General features: G+C 41.2%; 1 protein-coding gene and 1 long non-coding RNA gene across 4 annotated transcripts; one reads left to right on the top strand and one right to left on the bottom strand.

The window, feature by feature from the left end:
* Positions 1-220: 220 nt before the first annotated feature.
* On the bottom strand, positions 221-9,827 carry LOC137296062 (uncharacterized). The gene is made up of 3 exons (XR_010957621.1): positions 9,764-9,827; positions 729-781; positions 221-311 (listed from the first exon to the last, which is right to left on the bottom strand). It is a non-coding gene; the product is annotated as an uncharacterized lncRNA (long non-coding RNA).
* On the top strand, positions 4,246-16,927 carry LOC137296051 (steroid 17-alpha-hydroxylase/17,20 lyase-like). 3 transcript variants are annotated; one of them, XM_067827699.1, is made up of 11 exons: positions 4,246-4,571; positions 9,943-10,136; positions 11,204-11,281; positions 11,415-11,513; positions 12,140-12,233; positions 12,489-12,647; positions 12,887-13,095; positions 13,842-13,970; positions 14,992-15,096; positions 15,689-15,823; positions 16,083-16,927. In XM_067827699.1, the coding sequence occupies exons 2-11, from the start codon at positions 9,980-9,982 to the stop codon at positions 16,427-16,429; spliced, it is 1,512 nt and encodes a 503-aa protein (XP_067683800.1). In that variant the 5' UTR covers positions 4,246-4,571; positions 9,943-9,979; the 3' UTR covers positions 16,430-16,927. The 3 variants fall into 3 exon arrangements, with proteins under 3 accessions (XP_067683800.1, XP_067683802.1, XP_067683801.1); XM_067827701.1 differs by lacking the exon at positions 4,246-4,571 and adding an exon at positions 9,317-9,479 and having other exon boundaries at positions 16,083-16,923; XM_067827700.1 differs by lacking the exon at positions 4,246-4,571 and adding an exon at positions 9,323-9,495 and having other exon boundaries at positions 16,083-16,924.
* The last annotated feature ends 366 nt before the right edge of the window (positions 16,928-17,293 follow it).

Below are 17,293 nucleotides of genomic sequence, written 5' to 3'. Positions count from 1 at the left end.
AACGTTACAGTAAAGCAAGATATTTATATGAATATTATTTAAGAATATCTTTATAAAAGTAGGCACTGTTTTGTATCTAAAGCAATACGTCTCTGTCGTAAAAGAACTATGTGAAAGATTCTTCTGTGATAATGTTGCAAATACGTTAAGGCTAAATTGTGCCGTGGACATTCTTTGACTTCATACATGTGCACATAAAGTCATTATCTTACCTCACACATAAAATAATGTCGCTGTCTGATTGGCTGAGCGCTCTTCTGTTAGTTTCGATGTACCCCTTGTTCAGGTGAGGTGTATTGCAATGCAACCCACTGCAAATAGCAACTCACTTGGTTCTTTGTGGTGGTTTATTTATTTTATCACGTGTACCATTATATCACGCGTGATGCACGGAAATTACCGATGTCTTGCGAATGGAAATCGACGAAAGGGAGATAACCCTGAATCTGTTTTTCTTGTGTCATCTGCAAAATCTGGCGATGGCTACAAAGACATTTGACTCTCTTGTCAATAAATATGCTTCGACAAAACGTTTAAATGTAGTACCCGTGAATCTCAAGAAGGGGAATTACGCCGCAGCGACTTTACTAAGACAATACCCAAAGGGGAAAAACAGCATGATGCAAGATTCGAATTGTCTGATTCACACAGACTGTTTTGTACTTCAACATGTGGATGTGGCCTTAAAACATGTTCTCGTGATCTTTACATTGTTGACACTGACTAACCTGTCGACTGGGAATACACTATGCATATGCCGAAGATCAACAGCGAAAGATAGCTGGAACAGATAGAATTATACATTTATTAGCTTAATGTTTTGTGGTGTGACTTAAATAATGGTCCAACATTATCTTCGACATATTTCACATCGGTATCCTCGATACAATGTAAAACATGGAGCTGTTGCTGATAAACAAACATTACATAATATTTCACATATAAATACAAAATACCAACTTTTGTTTCCTTGTAATAGATTTTCATGCATATAGTACCAACCAAAAGCATATATGATCTTCAAATGATATAACTGAATCAGAAAAAAAAACATAATTTGGGAAAATTACCTTTGATTTGTATAGTTCAGCTCATATTTTCTCATCGAATGCCCTTTCTTTTAGAATTGACCTTTGACCTTACCAGAATCTGAGCGTATGTATTATTGTCCACGACTTTAGGTCCTGATCTGTGATTTTCAAAATCGGTCAATCCAAACCTGAGTTATTAAATCAAACCATCTCGCTTTCGGTTAAAATGTTGCCATAACTGACATGACATGTTGCACCTTAAAAGGGCCCCAGCATGGCAGTCACGCAAGGTAACTGATGGCAGCCTGCATGAAATCAAAGGTATATCATTACTGGTTGTGACAAAATCCCATCGTATTCGGTCGCCAGAACTGCACCTCATTTTGACCTTTAGATGGTCCTAGTTTCTGGATCAATACGACCTTGCTATAGGAGTCGCTTGAGCTGTGCTTGATCCCGAGACAAATAAAGACATAAACATGCATTGCCATGAAGGATGTGTAAACTGTCTGTGATCACAAGCACACATGGAGTCTCGAGTCTCTGTGCCAGGGTCAGCCTGACCTCGTTTAATCAGTGAACACTTCTCTTGATATGTTTGTCATAGACTTGCTATAATGCGCCACTGCTTCGACCGAAGACGTTTATAATGCTGATCTCTCAGTGTGCACATGTCCACTTGTATGTGGCGTGTTTACAATGTCAAGTTATTGGGCACACATTTGCTACCTTACACAGGTTGCACAGGAACTCAGTTATAGAACGCTATTAAGAGGATGCAATTGATTAGATACGTGGTTGTAGCGACATATCTGTAGTTACCAGGATGTAGTTATATAAGTAGTAGTTACGTGGACGTTGTAGGTACATGTTTGTAGGTACATGGTCACATAGATGGAGTTACGTGATCGTAGTTACGTGATCGTAGTTACGTGATCGTAGTTACGTGATCGTAGTTACGTGATCGTAGTTACGTGATCGTAGCTATCGTAGTAACATATGGTGGTTGTTACGCGGCTGTAGGTACATGGTTGGAGTTATGCAGTTGTGGGTACATGGTTGTAGGTCTATGGTTTTACTTACATTTTTGTAGTTATATGTGTGTAGGTACATGGTTGGAGTTATGCGGTTGTGGGTTCATGGTTGGAGTTATGCGGTTGTGGGTACATGGATGTAGGTCTATGGTTTTATTTACATTTTTGTAGTTATATGTGTGTAGGTACATGGTTGGAGTTATGCGGTTGTAGGTACATGGTTGGAGTTATGCGGTTGTGGGTTCATGGTTGGAGTTATGCGGTTGTAGGTACATGGTTGGAGTTATGCGGTTGTGGGTACATGGTTGGAGTTATGCGGTTGTAGGTACATGGTTGGAGTTATGCGGTTGTGGGTACATGGATGTAGGTCTATGGTTTTATTTACATTTTTGTAGTTATATGTGTGTAGGTACATGGTTGGAGTTATGCGGTTGTAGGTACATGGTTGGAGTTATGCGGTTGTAGGTACATGGTTGGAGTTATGCGGTTGTGGGTACATGGTTGGAGTTATGCGGTTGTAGGTACATGGTTGGAGTTATGCGGTTGTAGGTACATGGTTGGAGTTATGCGGTTGTAGGTACATGGTTGGAGTTATGCGGTTGTGGGTACATGGTTGGAGTTATGCGGTTGTGGGTACATGGTTGGAGTTATGCGGTTGTGGGTTCATGGTTGGAGTTATGCGGTTGTGGGTACATGGTTGGAGTTATGCGGTTGTGGGTTCATGGTTGGAGTTATGCGGTTGTAGGTACATGGTTGGAGTTATGCGGTTGTAGGTACATGGTTGGAGTTATGCGGTTGTAGGTACATGGTTGGAGTTACGCGACTGTAGGTACATGGTTGGAGTTATGCGGTTGTAGGTACATGGTTGGAGTTATGCGGTTGTAGGTACATGGTTGGAGTTATGCGGTTGTGGGTACATGGTTGGAGTTATGCGGTTGTAGGTACATGGTTGGAGTTATGCGGTTGTAGGTACATGGTTGGAGTTATGCGGTTGTAGGTACATGGTTGGAGTTATGCGGTTGTAGGTACATGGTTGGAGTTATGCGGTTGTAGGTACATGGTTGGAGTTATGCGGTTGTGGGTACATGGTTGGAGTTATGCGGTTGTAGGTACATGGTTGGAGTTATGCGGTTGTAGGTACATGGTTGGAGTTATGCGGTTGTAGGTACATGGTTGGAGTTATGCGGTTGTAGGTACATGGTTGGAGTTATGCGGTTGTGGGTACATGGTTGGAGTTATGCGGTTGTGGGTACATGGTTGGAGTTATGCGGTTGTAGGTACATGGTTGGAGTTATGCGGTTGTAGGTACATGGTTGGAGTTATGCGGTTGTGGGTACATGGTTGGAGTTATGCGGTTGTAGGTACATGGTTGGAGTTATGCGGTTGTGGGTACATGGTTGGAGTTATGCGGTTGTAGGTACATGGTTGGAGTTATGCGGTTGTGGGTACATGGTTGGAGTTATGCGGTTGTAGGTACATGGTTGGAGTTATGCGGTTGTAGGTACATGGTTGGAGTTATGCGGTTGTGGGTACATGGTTGGAGTTATGCGGTTGTAGGTACATGGTTGGAGTTATGCGGTTGTAGGTACATGGTTGGAGTTATGCGGTTGTAGGTACATGGTTGGAGTTATGCGGTTGTGGGTACATGGTTGGAGTTATGCGGTTGTAGGTACATGGTTGGAGTTATGCGGTTGTGGGTACATGGTTGGAGTTATGCGGTTGTGGGTACATGGTTGGAGTTATGCGGTTGTAGGTACATGGTTGGAGTTATGCGGTTGTGGGTACATGGTTGGAGTTATGCGGTTGTAGGTACATGGTTGGAGTTACGCGACTGTAGGTACATGGTTGGAGTTATGCGGTTGTAGGTACATGGTTGGAGTTATGCGGTTGTAGGTACATGGTTGGAGTTATGCGGTTGTGGGTACATGGTTGGAGTTATGCGGTTGTAGGTACATGGTTGGAGTTATGCGGTTGTAGGTACATGGTTGGAGTTATGCGGTTGTAGGTACATGGTTGGAGTTATGCGGTTGTGGGTACATGGTTGGAGTTATGCGGTTGTAGGTACATGGTTGGAGTTATGCGGTTGTAGGTACATGGTTGGAGTTATGCGGTTGTGGGTACATGGTTGGAGTTATGCGGTTGTAGGTACATGGTTGGAGTTATGCGGTTGTGGGTACATGGTTGGAGTTATGCGGTTGTAGGTACATGGTTGGAGTTACGCGACTGTAGGTACATGGTTGGAGTTATGCGGTTGTAGGCACATTATTGCAGTTACTAGTTAGACGTTACTGAGAAGAAGTTACAGAACTTTGTTACAAGATTGTATTCACAGTGTAGAAGTTACATGCGGCCGCATGTAATCTAGGACATGCCTCAGTCCTGCTTACCCTGCTGACATTATCGCTCACAGAGGTCACTTCGTCAGCGTTTGTGTGCCCGTCGGTTCAGATTTGTCTGTCTCACGGGACTGCTCCACTCGATTGCTACGTTTTTGCAGTTGGTCCAGGTATGTTATATGCAGTTGCTAACATCAGTGATGCTATTTCCATACACTTTATATTTTATAGTTTCCAAACGTTTCCAGGATTCACTCTTATGTCAACAAAGGATTCGATGTAGTCCCTTATTGACGACTGCTTTATCGTTCTTACAACTAGACGGTTATAGGTCCAGAATGGGGACTGGAATGTTGTGTTTGCAGTCTAGTGCGATGTAATTACAGTATTCCCGTTAGAGGATGACGGATATTGTTTTTGTTATTTACAATCAACTAGTTTATCATTTTCTTATGCACACCCGCGTCATGGCTAACTTTAGATGTCGCTGTCTTGATGCATCACGGTGTCGTTATCATGATATATACAGTGTCGGTGTAATTATCATGCGATATCACAGGGTGATACGTGTATATTGTTTTTCATACAATTTCATACAGTTTTTACTATTTGCAGAAATAGCACATGATTTTCTTGCTCATTATCTTGCACAATAGTTGTTGTAATCATGATATATCACAGTGTCAGTGTCAGCATCATGATATATAACATTGTCGATGTTGTTTTCATAATATATCGCAGTGTCGGTATTGTTATCATGATGTGTCACAGTGTTGGTGTCGTTGGCATGACATCACAATGTTGGTGTCGTTATCATGATATATCAGAATGTCAGTTTTGTTATCACGTTATATCACAGTGTCAGTGTTGTAATCACAATGTCGCTGTTGTAATGATGTATCACAGTGTTTTTGTAGTTCTCATGATGTATCACAGTGTCTGTGTTGTTATCATGATGTTTCACAGTGTCGGTGTTGTTATCATGATGTTTCACAGTGTTGGTGTTGTTATGATATATCATAGTGTTGGTGTTACCATGATATGTCACAGTGTCAGTGTTGTTATCATGATATATCACAGTGTTGGTGTCATGATCATGATATATCATACCGTCGGTGTTGCTACAATGATATACCACAGTGTCGGTGCTATTAATAGCAACAGTTTCTAAGGAAACAGGACATCTAACAATTTTCTTCAGATCACAACACATACAGTGAGAGTGTCGCTGTGGTGTCTTTTAGTAACTACTATCCCTTCCTTTCTTTTCCCGCTGATGCATTTACATCACCGGATGATGACCATTAATTGTTGCGTATAACATATAAATTTTGTATAACAATTAAATGTTCTCGTCACTCTGTCGCTGAAATATTGTCGATGTGACGTTAAATTTGAACTCTCTCACTATAATGATATATCATTGTGTCAATGTTGTTATCATGACACATCGTAGTGTTGGTGTAATTGTTGATGTTATCCTGATGTATCACATTGTGAAATATCATGATAATGAACCCAACAGTGTCGTCGCAGTGTTGGTTGACACATGTGATTGCATCCCATTTGCGTAGATCGATCCTCATGCTGTTGATTCCTGGACCGACTGGTCCTGACTGGATGATTTACAGACCGTCGCCATGTTGCTGGAGTACTGCTGAGTGCGGCGTAAAACTAAACTCACTCACTTCAACCTGACCACAAATAGTGTAATATATACTTGAGCAAATACGTTCCATCCGTTAAAACATATGTACACATGTACACTTTTCTCCTTGTACTCATTTCTTTCGACGGCGCACTGGGCAGCCTAATGGGAAAGCCTCCGCCAGTCACACCGAAGACCTGGGTTCGATTTCACGGAAACAATGTGTAAAGCCAATTTCTCTTGTCGTGATATTGCTGAAGGCGGCGTAAAACCATACTCGCCCACTTATACTGCACGGAGACCCACACTGGAATGTGACTGAAGTATTTGAGTATTGAGCAACTATAAACGCCCCAACAGTTTTCTACTTCAATAAATCCCAAGTTCAGATGCGACTTAACGGACATGTATTGAGGTAAGCAGGTGCCCTGTACCCGTTAGTACTGTACTGGCAAACGTCATCAGTGCTAATAATAGATGTCGCGACAGCCCTTTATGGCCTGCGAGTTGACGTGATCTTGTTGTATCCAACAGTGGATAAATGAGTCATACAGCAGTGACCTTGTGTGTCACAAACAGATAGGCGCATTACCTAGCTTGCAGGAGACAAAATACATAGACATGCTATGTTTAGTTGGAGGGCGTTGTTACAGGGTGGCGTTTCATGTAATTAACCACAGGATGGCAGTTACATGGTGTTAGCAGTACTTACAGTCAAATGCAATGTAGTCTTGTGTAGTTTGAGGGTGGTATAAAACAACGACATTGAAGGTAAAGGTTCGCAGAAAAAGTTTGTTTGTTTGTTGTTTAACACCACACTCAGCACAACGGTTGCAGGGCCGCAGTGAATAAGTAACCAGGTTTGGACCAGATAATCCAATTAATCAACACAATGGCCATTCGATGTATACAACAAGGATACGATGAAATGTGTCAACCAAGTCAGCGAGCCTCACTACCAAATCCGTTGTCACCTGTTCCATGACATTAGTTACAACGTGTAGTTACAGCTAGAGTGACAGTTACGGGTAGATATTTCAGGGTAGAAGTTACACGGCGGTGGCTACACTGTTACATGACATTAGTAACACGGGTGTAGCTACAGAGCGGTAGATACGGGTAGATATTTCAGGGTAGAAGTTACATGACAGTGGTTACACTGCCATATGACGTTATTAACTCGGGGTTAGCTACAGAGTGGTAGATACGGGTAGATATTTCAGGGTAGAAGTTACATGTCAGTTGTTACATTGTCACATGACATTATTAACACGGGTGTAGTTACAGTGTTACAGAGAAATAGTGAGGGTAGAACCAATAGTGAGAACTATTCCAACATTTGACAGCCCAAAATTAACATGACCAGTTCCACCTCCAATTGTAATGTACCATATATTCCTGTTCTAAAATGTCGTAAACCTTTCATAACTTATCTTTACAAATATTTCCCATGAAACTATGGAGCGGATGAGTGTTGTTCTTCAAACAGTTCCATGGCAGTTCCTTTGGTCTGCAAACCAGTACGTGATGGTATGACTGTGAAATGACCTTCGATCGTCCACTTACACAGTGTTAGAAATGTAAGCGCTTAAGTGAACTCTGGTATTACTATATATGGTGTTATGGGTGTATTCTAACACCGATCACGCCTACTTTAAGGAAAACCCAAATATGGCTTGTTAGCATGTCAGGTGATAAGAAGATCACGAGCGCCGTCGTAATTCACTGTGCAAAACAAAGTTATATGGTGGGATGGCCACGATTATGTTTTGTGAGTGAGTGAGTGAGTTTTATGCCGCACTCAGCAATATTCCAGTCATATGGCGGCGGTCTGTAAATAATCGAGTCTGAACCAGACAATCCAGTGATCAACAACATGAGCATCGATCTGCGCAATTGGGAACCGATGACATGTGTCAGTCAAGTCAGCGAGGCTGACCACCCGATCCCGTAAGTCGCCTCTTACGACAAGCATAGTCGATTTTTTTGGCAAGCACGGGTTGCTGAAAGCCTCTTCTACCCGGACCTTCACTGGTCTTATGTTTCGTGTCAGCACCATATGTGTACCTGTTGTGAACAGGGTTACAGTCTACTGACGCATGGTCCCCACGCCAAGCAAATGTCGTGGACTTTAAAAGTGTACCACCGGGTGGTACCAGGGTGCAAGATTGTACAGCACTACATTTGTTTGTTGATTCAAAGTGAAGGTACCCGAAACGGATAGCCTTACATATTGGAAACAGAAAGTAATAGCACACGAAAAGTGACGAGAGGTGGGGGCGTCATGTGGTAAACGCGTTCGCTTTTCACGTCAAAGATCCTGGTTCAAATCCAATATGAGAACACTCAGTGAAATCGATTTCTAATGCCCCTCTGCATGACCTGACAGTGGCATTACTGAACTCGACGTGACAGAACAGTGAAGCTGTGAAAACATAACAATGGTGGCATGTATGATGACATAATACTCCTTCTTGTCTGGGTTTGTATCCAATGCCCGTGAGAACATTACAGCAGCTGTAGGAGGAAAGATGTTTGTAGAATACCAGCACTTTGATGAAATCAGAGGGCGCCACTATGCTGTTGATACCTCCGAGATCCGTAACTCTGCAGAGTGAATCGCTGCGCATACTCCCAGCACACCCCGCCCAAACTGACCCACACAAACACCCAACCCGCAAACATTGTTCCGAGACATTTGCCCGTGAAGATGGACTGAAAACGTCCTTCAGCCACTAATGCTTGTCGTAAAAGACAACAAACAGGAACAGGTGGTAAGGCTCGCTGATTGGTTGAGTCATCTAATCGTATCCCGCTTGCGTAGATCGATACTCATGCTGTTAATCTCTGGATTTGGATGTATTTACAGACTGCGCTATTTTACTGGAGTATTTCTGAGTGTAGCGTTAGACGGCAAGTAAAACAAAAACCTAGTGTTCTGATCTCAACCCGGCCGATACATGTAGGGGAAATTTTATCTCATTTATCTATAAAACCGAGTAGGGCAAATTTGATGGATGAACTTTATTCAGGTGATCCAATGTTACGATACAGATTCTTGTATCTTTTTCAAACAGCCCATATATCCCCATGACAACGATTGAATGACCTGTGTCGAAACGTCGCATCACCTGAATAAAGAAGTCGCTCATTCATAAAGTTTGTCCACGGGTGACATGCCAAACACACACACACACACACACAAAACACACAAAGAAGTTCTTTAAACCTGTTTGTGTTACCTTGACCAGGTGGACAAAATATCACATGACTAGGATATTATCGCAAATGTAGGTCATCAAAATACGTGCCCCTGAACGAGAACAATCTGGCCAGTAAACAGAACGTCTTGCAAGCAGACGTGGTATTTCACAATATTCACCTTCCATATAAAGACAGATCACTACAAGCCTTTTCAGTCTGTCCACAGGTACGTGAACACTGAGGTAGGTATTTGGTCGTATGTTGAACTCAGCAGATTGGCAACGTTTTCCAGAAATCAGCATGGCTACATAAACCAGGACTCACACACACAGATGCAAAGGACACTGACTGACGACGTTTGAGTGTTTACATATCTGTCACTGAGACATTGATGTTTTTGTACAATGAGTGAATGAGTTAATGTTTGCGCCGCACCCAGCAATATTTCAGTTATATGGCGTCGGTCTGTAAATAATCGAATGTAGACCGGACAAAAGGGATAGCACCTACATCCGCAGTTGGCTTACGAAGCCCTGTGTCAACCAAGTCAGCGAGCCTGTCCACCCGATCCCGTTTGTCGCCTCTTACGTACAGTATGGGTCACTGAAGATGAATTATTCTATCCCGGATCCTCACGGGTTGTGTTTGTGCTTTAACTTTATATGACCTAGTCATATGCATTGTTTCAGAATCAAGCACAATTGACGAGACTTCTTCAAACAGAAGATGCTTGAGTGTTTAACACAGTTATGGCCGGAGTCTGTGGTAACTCAGGCTCTTGTCGTCGGGAGTGTTGTTGGACTGATCGCCTATAATCTCTTCAAGAAACGATACAACTTGCCACCAGGACCCAAGGGATGGCCATTTATAGGAAACCTTTTGCGTGAGTGATTTTAACATCTGTTTCGTTTCCCATGTGAATTCAACAACAATATTTATATTTATTGAATGGATGGTTTCAGTCATAAATTAAAGTGTGTGTTATATTAAGTTATAGGGCGGTGGCTAGCGTCTTTGTTAATGCGTCAGCTTGTCACGCCGTGAGTGTGGTGCAACGATGACATGGATATATGACATATATCTCACACACAAGTGTCGGTTTCTGACTGGCTGAGCTAAGTTCTATTATTTTGTCAATGTATCCCAAGTAACATTACTCTGTACCCGGATGAGGATGCCGAACTCATTTGGTGCTTCGTGATATTAACTCTTGAACTCGAATAACTCTGAATCACATATGATGTACGGAAGTTACCGATGTTTTGCGAATGCTAATTTATGAAAGATCGATAACGATAAATCTGTTTTTCTGGTCGACTGCAAAATCCAGCGATGGCTTCAAAAAGTTGTATATCCTTGCATCGAACAATTCAAAATTAACATTTATGTGTTGGGCAAGATAGTTACGTTGTTCACCGGTCCCTTGGGTCACATGAGTTGATGTACCCTTGACGTTTGTTTATGTTCCCCTCGCCCAGAGGGCACAAGGAATACCCATCTTACAACGAAATGGAACTGACTAAAACAGTTTAACTACAATCTGCGAACTACTGTGATTAAACTACAACCCCCTATAAGCTTGTTATCTTTAAACGTAAATACAACCTTGCAAATATAGCCATAATACAAGTACAGGCATGTCAGTGCAAGCATACCACTACAGCCAGGGAGGTTCAACTAACTACATCCATGTCACTAGAAATAGGTTCATACTACGATCTAAGTAATAAACTATGCAACTTTATCCCTATAGTAACTACAATCTGAAAAGAATTCTGTAATTGCATTTGTCTTACAACATTTATCTGACTGCGACCTAATTACATCCATGTAACTACTTCCATGTAACATGAAATATGTTCATACAATGTGTAAATGCGTCCATGTAAATTAATTAAACATGTATCCGTGAAAATAGAACCACATTAAGATGATTCTGTTTATCTCCAGAGGTACGAGGGACTCTCCTGTTCCGAAAACTCCGTGAATGGAGCAAGATATACGGTCCAGTAATGACGATTCAGTTGGGTAAGATTGCCTGTTTCAGGATAGTAAAAATATTATATCAGGTAGAGATGTGGAGTGAATCAGATCGGTTTCCGGATCTTCGACATATTCGCTTAAAAGAAGAAATGATAATAATAAACATAACGCTTTTCAGGTACTCTCAAAGCAGTTATTCTGAGTCGAATCGATGTTGTAACGGAAGCTCTTGTCACAAGGCAAGCAGACTTCGCAGGAAGGCCGGATACATATGTTGGTAAGAACTTAAAGTTACACAAACATACTTCGAACCAGACCATATAATTCTGTATTCGGCGAAATCGATGAAAGTGCCTCTGTAAGTCCGAATGTTAATCGCTGTTAATATATGCTAATTTCCTTGCTTTTGTTGTGGTCTCAACACACACACTTGCAACCAAACCGTAATATTAACTTCATGTCAATTTGTTGCTTTCTTTCATTGTTTGGGAACACGGCACCGTACAAAACCATCGAAGATAATGTTAATCAAGGCATACAGCACTTCACCTGATAGACACTCTGAACATTACCGTTGAATTAACGTCACTGTTTACAAATAGACCTAATCCAATAATATCATTGCAATAAACTTATTAATTAAAATGTAATAAGCTTATTAAAACACACACACACACACACACACACACACACACACACACACACACACACATACATACATACGGAGGTTTGGTTGTAGTGGTGCGGGTGAGTGGGTGGATGGATGGATGGATGGATGGATGCAAGAATTGGTGGATGATGGAAGAATGGATGAATAGATGGATGGGTGGTGGATAGAAGGATGGATGGATGGATGGATGGGTGGATGTTTATGGTCATTTAACATACTTTATGTATCCTTAGGATTTATATTAACCGAGGGAGGAAATGACATAGTCAATGCATCGTATGGCCCAAGATGGAAGTTGCACAGGAAAATTGCATCCAAAGCGCTCAGGTACATTGTCACTTTTTATGGAAAACTGGCATGGGTTGTACTTAGTTGCCAAATATGATACTTTTCTTTAAACAGTGAATTCAATTTAATATTCACCAGGTTTTGAGGTAATACAACCCCTGAATTGTTTGCGAATACTCCATTTTTAAGTGAATGTATAGAGAATGGGAATTATTATCCGCAAAATATGTTAATGTGTGGTAATAGATTACTCAAATGGCAATTTATTGTATTTTCATATATAATGTATATTAGGCACTATCTCATGGGAGATAACCTCAGCCGGAAAGTATCCCAGACGCTCAACATCACAACAAAGTTGATGAGAAAGGAACAAGGAGCCTTTGATCCTTTCCCCTACCTGTCACTATCGATCTCCAATATGATGACAGGAATGCTGTTCAATAAAATCAGGTAACTGGTATATTTAGTTGTTTCAGGTGTGGTTTTATCACAGAATGTATTATTGTCAGTAATTTGTTATCATTGGTTAAAAATCCCAGATTTTACTCCGGTTGAAAGTCTTCTCCTGTCCATCATGGGTTTCACCAAATGGTAGCTGTGAGAAAACTGGAACCGCGTCACTCTATCAACTGAATCAGACGTCAAAACTGAGTTAAACCACATTCATCTGTATTTTGCTTAAATTCTAGTGAAGATTTAGACTCTGAGTACTATAAGGCATATGTCGTCACCCTTGACGAGTTTATGAAAGAAGCTGGAGAAGGGTTTCTGGAAGATTCTATTCCCCCGCTCCGTCTGTGCCCAACTCCTAGATTCAGGCGTGTTGCTCGAGTTAGCAAGAAAATATCAGATGCCATCAGGAAAGAAATTGCTGCCCACAAAAATACGTTTAACAAAGGTAGGTATCATCTGAGAGTGAAAGTTCCACATTTACTGTAATCTATTGTCTACCATTGTAGACAGGACTAAACAAGACATTTAGCGAGTCATGTTTGTGACCAAAAAGCTGGAAAAGTAAGACTTGTTCATATATACTAGAAAAAGAAACTTTATATCCCATACATAACCATATAGAACACAGTGTGATGCTTTTAGATAAATCTGGCTCACGGTGATTTCACTGGGCCCAGCCATCTGTGTTAGAGCGCGTTCAATACCTCATGTGCCTCCTCCATTTTCATGGCAATTGCGTCTCATTGACTGCTTAGCAACCTGCACTATGTCGTTCCCACATGGTCCCCGGTCTTGAGCATTGTTTTTTTGACGTTTTAAGACTCGAAAACAGTGTGTTACTGGTTGAGGTTGTGGTCGTAAAACGATTACGCAAATGCCAAATTTGATTTTGCTCGACATTGCTCTGACCTTAGCCGATCAGATACTATACCATTTGATGCACTCGTGTCATCGGTTTGTGATTTGTCCGTGTCCTGCATCTCACGACACGAGGCCATCTGGAGCATGTCAACTGCTCTTGAATACCTAAAGTGTATTGTACTTGTCAAGTTCCGTCATCAATTGAACAGCAACTTCAAAACTGTCATCTTAATAGGTTAGTTTGAGGGGTGCATGATAATTTCCTAGGACAGTTCCATTACTCGACAACAGACATGGTTACAGACTGATTCACTGTTGAAACCATTCCAGATGAGATGCGGGACTTCACAGATGCCTTGATACAGGCTCAGCAAGAAGCGGGGGAAGGAGACGATCCTGTCCTCATGTCACAGATTACAAACACACATATGGTCATGACAATTTTTGACTTAGTTTTCGGTGAGTCACCTTACTTATCAAGGAGTTTCACACATTCACAGACATTGTTTAGTAATAGTTCCAATACAGTTCTGTGACACAACAACAGATATTTTGATAATAATCCGAAGACAGTGATTACTGATTGTGTACTATTTTATGATTATTATATTTTACTCAAAAGAAGTTAAATCACATCTTGTCAACGGTTGTTTTTTGAGACCCAGAAATCTATGCGGTAAAGACGTTGGCGTAAAAACAACAATAACGAAACAAAATTCCTCTATTAATGATTTTATTCTGGTTTACAAAAATAATTACTATGCAACACTCAATAGGGTGAAGTTACAAAATTAAGAGGCGGTGGAAAATGTCACTGCAAGTGAGGCAGTGGTACTATTAACCCAGCACCAGTAGAACTCACGTTTTTCAAATGATCCAGGATGAATAACGAGATTGTAAACAGGAATTTGTTAAAGTCGTCCGTCCTTGTGTGACGAGAGATTAGCACAAGTAGCACCTACCTTATGACCTTCCACAAAGTTCTATACTATGCTGGATAGGCCTATGCTGTTCCAGAAGATTACCCCTGACTGTTGAAGCATCTGGATAGAGTAGCTTCTACTCAATTTTCATAAATACATTGTTATGAATCGTTCATGAAGCTAAAAATGATTTCATTCTCTAAGAAGGAATTATACTGCCAAATCACAATCCGATATTTTCATTAGCATACCCAATTATAAATGTATGTCGGTTATGATAATGATATTTTGGACTTCCCTTGAGAAGCATAGGTTCAAGAAATGTAACCTTACTTTACAGCTGTAACAGACACACACACACACACACACACCCTCTCTCTCTCTCTCTTACTATACAGTCATGATAGACAATGATTGTTCACCAAGTTGGCATTGCTTGTCTTGAATCACCATCTTAAAAACAATGAGTGAATCACGACTCTCGTCACTATTTCACAGGGCACTTGTAACTACACTTATAATTCATGGTATAGCATAGATGTTATTTAACATTTCAGCTGGTACAGAAACCTCAAGGAACACGCTCCACTGGTGTCTCCTGACATTGGCTCTCCATCCAGACATCCAGAAGAAGGTGCACCAGGAGGTGGACTCTGTTATTGGTGCGTTGTAAGAAGGGCAGTTGAAATATTTAAATCTCATTTAACCTGTTATGTATTCAATCTTTAGACGTCTTTAATATCACGTTATTGGGTGAACAACTGTCTAAGTAAACTTAGTCTCAGTGTTATTCGTTACATTCCACCGCTGAGTCTAACAAATCCCAGTAGAAGGTCGCATCAGGTAACCTTTTAGCTACCTATGACGGTCCAATCAATAGCGAGACGGTTACATAGATTTAACCAATCAGATTACGGCGACTAATTACGGGTCGGAGGGACTGACACAGATCTCTCCACAGACAAAAATCCTCATATAGCACAGTTATTTGAGCTGCAGAATATACGTTTACGGGTTTCTGTTGACATGGTTACCATTAGCTAATATTTCCGCAAGATGACACCGCTGAATATTGCAAAAAACACTATTTTCAGCGACTATTTACTCGCCGTTGTCATGGTTTCTGTGAAAATGGGATGCACAACTTTGCGTGATACCTGCCTTAATAAAGCCACATAAGATCTTCATGCACTGTGGGTAACTCGTATGACCATGTCCATGACTCCTGGACACTGGTATTTGCTGTGGTTGCAGGTCCTGATCTGAATGTCCACGTGTCGGACAGAGAGAAACTACAATACACTGATGCAGTGATACATGAGGTGATGAGGTTAAGGACAGTCGTTCCCATTGGCGTTGCTCACTCCACACTGTGCGATACCACAGTTGGTAGGTATTACAATACGTTCCACAAAGTTATAAACTTATGGATAAAGCCTTTCACTTAACAGTGGTATTGGCACTGTTTTAGGGTAAATGTTTCACCTGTCTATGAATGTCGAGTATGATGATTTAGTGTTTCCTTTGATGACAACGATGATAATTGCAAATCAGTATTTTCTTACGGATACGTCAATGTCAGTCGAGATGCCATCATCAATAAATGTGGATAGATGAATGCATTGGTTACCATGCTGATACTTTTCAGGTGGATATGATCTTCCCAAAGGAACAATGGTAATAATCAACCACGACGCTTTGCACTTTGACCCTGACCAATGGGAGGACGTCAATGCGTTCAAACCTGAACGCTTTCTTGACTCAGATGGGAAGATGGGCCCCAAACCAGATAGCTGGCTTCCGTTCTCTGCCGGAAGGAGAGTCTGTCTCGGCGAGACTGTCGCCAAACCCGAGATTCACCTCTTTCTTGCTGGAATCTTGAGAGCATTCTCCTTATCACTCGCCCCGGGGACACATCACGACTTTGAGCCACAGAGTACCGGGGCTGTTAATACTCCCGGGAGATACAAACTAGTTATGAAATCGAGAATTTAAGTTTGTGATGTGTGTTCCATTTTGGCCAGAGTTTCAGTTCTATAAATGATCAAAATACTGAGGAACAGAATTATCAGGTGACTACCTTCAAGATGTTTAACAGGATTCACTGATGACTCAAGGATCATTATGAAGACCACTGTTATGAATGTGATAAAAAACCAGCTATATATACTTATAAAAATAATGGAACTTCACTTTTTATTATAAAATTTAAAAAAAATGGGACGTACATCAGAGTCAATCAATGATGATATGACAATAATGAACATTTTGAGAGTGCACGTCCTCGTGACCAGTTGTATTCTATAACACAGACTTTATATTTTAACAGGTTTCTCATATCTATTGTAGCAGCACCATACTCCAAATTAAACACTTGTAAAAATGTAGGCTTTTGTAGATGTCTTTCAACCATACCATTTGCCTGAAGACGTTTACACCTAAGCGTCGATACTGATTGTAATAAAAAATGTTTCCATTCATATATCTTACTGTTAGTCTAACGTGTCTTTTTATCAACTGATGTAATCTTGTGTAATGAATCTCCGTCCTCCGAAGTGTTGTGGAGCTTAACTTGCTCTAATTTTATAACATACAAACCATCTGCTCAGATGAAATCACTCAACCATCACAACTGTAAACAAACCAGACCATCAAGTGATCAATGGGTCTGGAAAAGGGTTAGTATGTGAGTATGGTTTTATCCCGCTTTTACCAATATTCCCGCCACATCAAGGCGGAGGACATCAGTAAACGCTTCACACATTGTACCCATGTGGGGAATCAAACCTGGGTCATCGGCGTGACGAGCGAACGCTTCAACCACAAGGATACGTAACCGCCCCCACCGGAAAATGCAGT

The sequence above is a fragment of the Haliotis asinina genome, chromosome 9 (genome assembly GCF_037392515.1).
Source record: "Haliotis asinina isolate JCU_RB_2024 chromosome 9, JCU_Hal_asi_v2, whole genome shotgun sequence".
NCBI lineage: Eukaryota > Metazoa > Mollusca > Gastropoda > Lepetellida > Haliotidae > Haliotis > Haliotis asinina.
Note: the sequence above shows the minus strand (reverse complement) of the source record. Positions and strands in the feature narration are given on the sequence as shown.